General features: G+C 62.5%; 1 protein-coding gene across 1 annotated transcript; it reads left to right on the top strand.

The window, feature by feature from the left end:
* Nucleotides 1-371: 371 nt before the first annotated feature.
* Nucleotides 372-4552, top strand: LOC141021946 (uncharacterized). The gene is made up of 3 exons (XM_073497806.1): nucleotides 372-467; nucleotides 2803-3096; nucleotides 3953-4552. Exons 1-3 carry the CDS (start codon nucleotides 372-374, stop codon nucleotides 4550-4552), a joined length of 990 nt encoding a protein of 329 aa, XP_073353907.1.
* Nucleotides 4553-7226: the final 2674 nt, after the last annotated feature.

The following is a 7226-nucleotide window of genomic DNA, read 5'->3' as shown; positions in this document are numbered from 1 at the left end:
CCAGTTCCCCCTCCGAAACCGGCCGGCGAAAGCAGCCGGCAGCAGCATCACCAGAACAACAAGTGCAAGGCCAACCAACCGGCGCCGCGTCATGACAACCAGCTCGTCGCGGCCACCGAGCCCCCGCGGTGGACCCAGCGGCGAAGCGCCGGCAAACCGGCGAGACGGCATGGCAACCCGCCATGAGCTTCGAACAGATACTCGACGCCCCCTACAAGCACCACAGCGGCGCAAGACCCTCCACGCACACGCTTCGGTAGTGCGCCATCACCAAGCGCATCATGAGGGGCGACATCCCACCTCCTCCGGCTCCGGCTCTTGGCGCGGGACAGCCGCCTCCGCCTCCGCCGCCACCTCTAGCTGGCGGCGCGATGCGCGACGACGCCTACTTGGACCAGAGCGCGGCCTACGTCTTGTTCACCAGCCTCGGGGACGACAAGCGCAGCGAGCGCCTCCTTCGGCAGGAGGTGAACACCGTCGTCCCGGCCAAGCCGGAGTTCATGCATTGGTCGGATCGCCCGATCACCTGGACCCGGGAGGATCACCCGGCAGTCATGCCGAGTCCGGGTGGTTACGCCCTCGTCCTCAACCCCACCATCGTCGTGCGGCGCACATGCAAGTTCTCCCGAGTCCTCATTGACGGCGGCAGCAGCATCAACATCCTCTACCGTGACAGGATGACCAAGCTCGGCCTCAAGGCCGAGGACCTGGAGCCAACCCGCATGATCTTCCACGACATCATGCCCCGCCTCTCCTGCTCCCCCATTGGCCGGGTCCGGCTAGATGTCCTGTTCGGTGATAGCAGCCACTTCCGGCGCGAACCGATCTAGTTCGAGGTGGTGGACCTGTCCAGCGCGTATCACGCGTTGCTGGGCCGGCCCGCACTCGCCAAGTTCATGGCGGTTCCCCACAACGTGTACCTGAAGATGAAGATGCCGGGTCCCAAGGGCCTCATCACCACCACCGGCTCATTACCGCAAGTCCCCGGAGTGCGCCCGAGACGGCGCCAAGTTGGCCGAGTCGTTGGTCATTGCCGAGGAGCGGCGCCAGCTCGACCGGATCGTCGCCCTGGCAGACGAGGCCTCCGCCGCGTCGATCCTGACCCCGGACCCGACCGACGAGGCCGCCTTCAAGCCCTCCAAGGAGACCAAGAAAGTGAAGCTCAACCAGAAGACCCCAGCTGCAGCAAGTACGTTGTCATCGGCGCCCGCCTCGACAGCAAATAGGAAGGCGAGCTCGTCGACTTCCTCCGTGAGAATCGGGATATCTTCGCATGGACCCCCAAGGAAATGCCGGGTATCCCGAGGACGTACGCCGAGCACAAACTTCACGGCCGCAAGGACGCCAAGCCTGTCCGTCAACCCCTACGACGATTTTCTGAAGAGAAGAGAAGAACCATTGGTGAAGAGGTCACCAAGATTTTGGCGGCCGGCTTCATAATGGAAGTGTTTCACCCCGAGTGGCTGGCCAATCCAGTCCTCGTCCTGAAGAAGAACAAGACCTGGCGCATGTGTATCGACTACACCAGCCTCAACAAAGCCTGTCCCAAGGATCCGTTCGCCCTCCCGCGGATCGACCAAGTCATCGACTCGACCGCCGGGTGTGAGCTCCTGTCCTTCCTGGAAGCTTACTCCGGCTACCACCAGATCAAGCTGGACCCGTCCGACGCCCTGAAGACGTCCTTCATCACGCCCTTTGGGGCGTATTTCTACATCACCATGTCGTTCGGCTTGAAGAACGCCAGCGCCACCTTCCAGCGCTCCATGCAGAAATGCCTGCTGCCGCAACTCGGCCGCAATATCCACGTATACATGGACGACATCATGGTGAAGACCAAGCAGCACCTCACGCTCCTCGACGATTTGAAGGAAACCTTCGCCAACCTCCGCGAATACAAGGTCAAGCTTAACCCGGAAAAATGCGTCTTCGGCGTCCCGGCCGGAAAGCTACTCGGCTTCCTCGTCTCGGAACGCGGCATTAAGGCGAACCCGGAGAAGATCAAGGCCATCAAGCGCATGCGCAAGCCGGCTCGGCTGCGCGATGTCCAGAAGTTCACCGGATGCTTGGCCTCGGTCAGCCGGTTTCTAAGCCGGCTGGGCGAGAGGGCGCTACCCCTATACCAGCTGTTGAAGAAGACGAGCCCGTTCGAATGGAACGGTAAGGCAGACGAGGCCTTCCAAGACCTCAAGCGCATGCTCTCCACCGCGCCAGTCCTAGCCGTCCCGACCGACAAGGAGCCACTATTGCTCTACATAGCCGTGACCTCGCGGGCGGTCAACACGGTGCTGGTGGTCGAGCGACCAGCGCCCAGTCTACTACCTGAGCGAGGTGCTCTCCATCTCCAAGCAGAACTACCCGCACTACCAGAAGATGTGTTATGGCGTGTACTTCACCGCCAAGAAGCTGAAGCAATATTTCCAAGAGCACGTTGTGACCGTGATCAGCATGGCGCCTATCGGAGAAATCATCGGGTGCCGTGATGCCTCTGGCCGGGTCGCCAAGTTGGCGATCCAGCTAGCCGGCCACACCATCCTCTACGAGCCCCGCACCACGATCAAGTCTCAAGCCCTGGCCGACTTCCTCGTCAACTGGACCGAGACCCAGTACTTGCCACCGCCTCCCGACTCGACGCATTGGCGCATGCACTTCGACAGGTCCAAGATGCGACTCGGCTTGGGGGCCGGCATCGTACTTTCGTCCCCGAAGGGCGACCGGCTCCGCTACGCGCTCCAGATCCACTTCGCCGCCTCCAACAACGTCGCCGAGTATGAAGCTCTTGTGCACGGCCTCCGGCTTGGCAAGGAACTCAGCATCCGGCGCATCCTGTGCTACGGCGACTCGGACCTGGTGGTGCAGCAATGCTCCGGCAAATGGGACGCCCGCAACTCGAACATGGCAAGCTTCCGCTTCCTTGTCCAGAAGCTGTCCGGATCCTTCGAGGGCTGCGAGTTCCTCCATGTCCCGCGCGCAGAGAATGAAGCAGCCGACACGCTCGCCAAGATCGCCTCGTCACGACAAGCCATCCCGTCCGACGTCTCCCTCGAGCACCTGCGCAAGCCGTCCGTCAAGCCATCGCCGGACTCCGAGTCCATCCATGTTCCAGACGAGCCGGCCGCACCTCAACCCGGCCCGAGGACTGCTGAACCCGACCCGGGGGCTGCTCAGCTCGACCTGGCCACCATCCGTCGCCAACCCCGACCCGGGGGCTGCTCAACCCGGCTCGGGGGCTGCCGAATCGGAACCCACCCTGGTGGTCGTCTTCGCCGTGGTTACGGCTCCATCTTGGGCCCTCCCAATATCAGAATTTTTGGAGAACGGGGTTCTCCCCATGGACGAGACCGAAGCTCGGCAAGTGCAACGCCAGGCGTCCGCCTACAGCATCATCAACAACGAGCTCGTCAAGCGCAGCTCCACCGGCGTGTTCCAATGCTGCGTCGAGCAAGAGCGGGGCATCGAAATCCTCCTCGACATATATCAGGGCGAGTGTGGGCACCACGCCGCATCACGATCCCTGGTGGCCAAGGCGTTCCGCCACGGTTTCTACTGGCCCACGGCCCTCCAAGATGCCGATTCGCTCGTCCTCAAGTGCGAGGGATGCCAGCGCTTCAGCAAACGCAGCCACCAGCCGGCGTTAGCACTCTGCACCATACCGATCGCCTGGCCCTTCGCGGTCTGGGGACTCGACATGGTGGGACCCTTCAAAACCGCTCGAGGCGGCATGACGCACTTGCTGGCGGCAGTGGACAAATTCACCAAGTGGATCGAGGCAAGACCAGTCAAGAAACTGGACGGGCCAACAGCCGTCCGGTTCATCAAGGACATAGCGGTGCGCTACGGAATGCCGAACAACATCATCACCGACAACGGCACCAACTTTGCCAAGGGCGTGCTCGAGCAATACTGCTCCGTCTCCAGCATCCGCCTCGACTTGGCCTCCGTTGCGCATCTGTAGTCCAACGGGCAGGTCGAGCGGGCCAATGGACTCATCCTGTCCGGCATCAAGCCGCGACTCATCGAGCCACTCATCCGCTCACCCGGCAGCTGGCTTGACGAGTTGCCAGCCATTCTCTGGAGTCTACGCACCACGCCGAATCGGTCGACCGGGTTCACCCCGTTCTTCCTCGTCTACGGAGCCGAAGCCGTCACCCCGACCGATGTCGAGTTCGACTCGCCGCGCGTCGCGATGTACACCGAAGCCGAAGCCAGAGAAGCCCGCGAAGATGGCGTCGACCTACTCGAAGAAGCACACCTCCTGGCGCTCAGTCGCTCGGCCATCTACCAGCACGGGCTGAGGCACTACCACAGCAAGAAGATCAAGCCCCTCGCGTTCCGCGATGGCGACCTCATCCTCCGACTCGTCCAAGAGCAGGCAGGCCAGCACAAGCTGTCCCCTCCATGGGAGGGCCCATTCATCGTGAGCAGGGCCTTGCGCGACCGCAACACCTACTACCTCATCGACGCACGCAAGTCAAGGAAGTGCAAGAAGGAGACCGCCAGTGAAGAAACGACCCGGCCGTGGAACACGGAACTCCTCCGCCCGTTTTACAGTTAGCCGCACGAGCGTATGTATCATCGCCTTTTGAAAACGCATGAAACTATGGGGTCCCCGAACGAGACTCGGGGGCTGCCTTTTGTCGACCAATTTATTGTGTCCCTATTTTCTTGCATCACTATACCACTGAACCCGGCCACCGGTCCGACCCGCTCGACCCGGGGGCTCGGGGGCTGGCCGGCTCGGTCGCCACCCCGCCGCCTTACTTGGTGATTCCTGATAAAGTTAGGATGCCGTGGTCCCCCATTTCGCCCTAAAGCCACAGATCCAGCTTTGGCTGTCGGCTGGCCAGCACAACGGGCCAAAGCTCCTTTACGCTTCATACACTATGTCAAAGGCTACCGGGTCGATCAACCCGGCCCACCATTCACCAAATGAACAACCGCACGACCGCCTGCTCGCCAACCGGCTTCACCGGATTGCCGCCAGCCGGCCCAGTGGGTGTTTCGCTCGTGCTCAACATTTCGAGGGACCCAAGTCCTGCGCGCTCCTCTCAAAGAACCGAACTCCTTGTCACAGACCGGAACCTCGGCCGTCTGACTCGCGGGTGGGGGGGGGACGTTTGAGAAAGGAAAAGCGCATGAAATCGGTCCAAAAAATGGAAGGCAAAAAGCAAAAATCACCCACGACATCTACACAAGTACTTAAGAAAAGGCCCACGGCCCGAGTTCATTACACCCTAAAAAAACCCCCAGTGGGTGGGTGGACCTGCTATTTAACAAATTTTACACAAAGTGTCTCAGGCATCTCCAGCGTCGCGTCACAACGTCGACGGCCCTCCCCTGGCGGCCTCCGGGTCAAGCGAGGTGCCGGTGTCCTCCTCAGCACCCGCGTCACGGTAGACGCCCGTCTCCTCCGAGATCCCCTCCGGATCATGGAGGAGCAAGCCGTAGTCTTCGCCGTCCATGGCCCCGCCGTCTTCCGTCCGCTCCGGATGGAACTCGTCGTGGAAGTCGAACTCGGCGATGTAGCTGGCCTGGGAGGCGATCCGGCCGACTTGCTCCTGCAAAAGCTGCTCCGAACCGGCCCGCTAGCCCATCAACGTGTCCAGCTGCAGGTCCGGGTGCCAGGACAACGCGAACCGGAGCGCCATCTCAGCACCAGCACGAGCGGCGGAGACGCGCCACTCGCCAAGCCGGTCCAGCCCCATCTCCAACCAGCGTGCCAGACGCAAGAAGCTGCTCGGTTGGACAGAGTCCGGCCATAGGGCCGCCGTCATTGCGGTGCCGGCCTGGGACAGCCGCCCCAACTGCGTTCCCAGGACCTGCAGGCGGGCCTCAGCGGCGGCGATGATCTCCGGGAAGGTCTAGGCCACCTGCGGATCCGTCCCGGACCCAGCGACGCCGGTCGGGTCGCGCTGATAGCGGACGGCTTCCTCTGCCAGCCGCTGCGTGTCTGGGAAGGCCCCTGCCGTAAAGGAAGAAGCGAGTTAGAAGAAAAATAACAAGGAAGAAAGGCCGGATCCCGACCCGGCAAACGACAAGAAAAAGCACTTACTGGAGAAGGACTCTTCCAGGTGCTGCGCCTCAAGCAACGTACCACGCCGCTCCCGCTCGATGGCGCGGTCACGCTCCTCGAGCGCCTTCTCCAGATCAGCCGCCTAGGGAAAGGCCGCCTTCAGATCGGCGTCCTTGTCTTCGGCCGCCTTCTCGGCCACCTCGCGGCGACGGGCCTCATCCTGTTGAGCCCCCTGAGCCGTGGTGACCTGCCCCCGCAGGCGATCCACCCCGGCCTGGAGCCGGCCCTTGTCGTCGGCCAGCTGGCCGCGCTGCTGGTCTGCCTCCACCAGGGCCTGCTGCGCCTCTGCCACCTTGGCGGCTTCTGCCAAAAGGAGCCCCACCTCAGCCTCAATGCGGCTCTTGTGAGCCGCCAGCTGCTCATGCAGCCGGTTGGCCTCGTCGAGAGACCGCCGAGCCGCGGCCGCCTCCGCCCTCGCCTGCGCCCCCTCGACGCCAAGACGGGCGGTGTCGGCAATGAGCCGGCCCGAAGCAGATGAGTCTGCCAGGACAGCACCTCGGCTGCGAAAAAGAAGGACTCATCAGAAGAAAAAACAAGACTTAAGATTTGGCCCAACTGTTACACAGTTGGCCCGAATCTTAGGGGCTACACCCAGTGGGTGCGCTAGCGCGCCCCCACTAGAAAAGAGCACAAAAATACCTGCGGCGATGCGGAGCTCCTCCTCCTTGGCGGCAAGCTGCTCCCTGAGCTCCCGGTGCTTGCTCAGGAGACGATTGAAGGCGGCGACCCAGAAGCTGTCGAGATGCTGAAGAAAGCAGAAATCAGAACAAGGCCAACACTCTAAAGATTCGACCCAACTACTACGTAGTTGGCCCGAACCTCGGGGGCTACACCAAGTGGGTGCGCTGGCGCGGCCCCACAAAGAAGAAATTACAAGAAGACTTACCAGAACGGCGCGCTCCAGGTCGCGCGTCCGCTCCACCTCGGCCTGGGCGAAGGCCTCGAGCCGTTCCGTCCGGCCTCGCAGGCGGCGACTGACGGCCTCCAACGCCGCCTCCTCCTGGGTCTGAGGCTCGAAGACAACGGCGCCCCCGCTCCGCGCCGGCTGCGGCACGACAGCTCCGCGCCCTCCCTGCTGGGGCACCAAGGCGTACTCCCCGCAGCCGCTCGTGACGCGGCCAGCACCTCCTCTGATGACCCGGGCGCCGGGACGCCC

The sequence above is a fragment of the Aegilops tauschii genome, chromosome 4, assembly GCF_002575655.3.
Source record: "Aegilops tauschii subsp. strangulata cultivar AL8/78 chromosome 4, Aet v6.0, whole genome shotgun sequence".
In the NCBI taxonomy this organism is placed as follows: Eukaryota; Viridiplantae; Streptophyta; class Magnoliopsida; order Poales; family Poaceae; genus Aegilops; species Aegilops tauschii.
This window is presented reverse-complemented; position numbering and strand designations above follow the sequence as displayed.

Bases quoted from the DNA above. Each gene is read 5' to 3' on its own strand.
- LOC141021946 (XM_073497806.1), top strand. From the start codon at position 372: ATGCGCGACGACGCCTACTTGGACCAGAGCGCGGCCTACGTCTTGTTC. The intron at 468-2,802 runs GTGAACACCGTC...CGGCTTGGCAAG, and splicing joins AGCGCCTCCTTCGGCAGGAG to GAACTCAGCATCCGGCGCAT. The intron at 3,097-3,952 runs GTTCCAGACGAG...GCGCATCTGTAG, and splicing joins CGGACTCCGAGTCCATCCAT to TCCAACGGGCAGGTCGAGCG.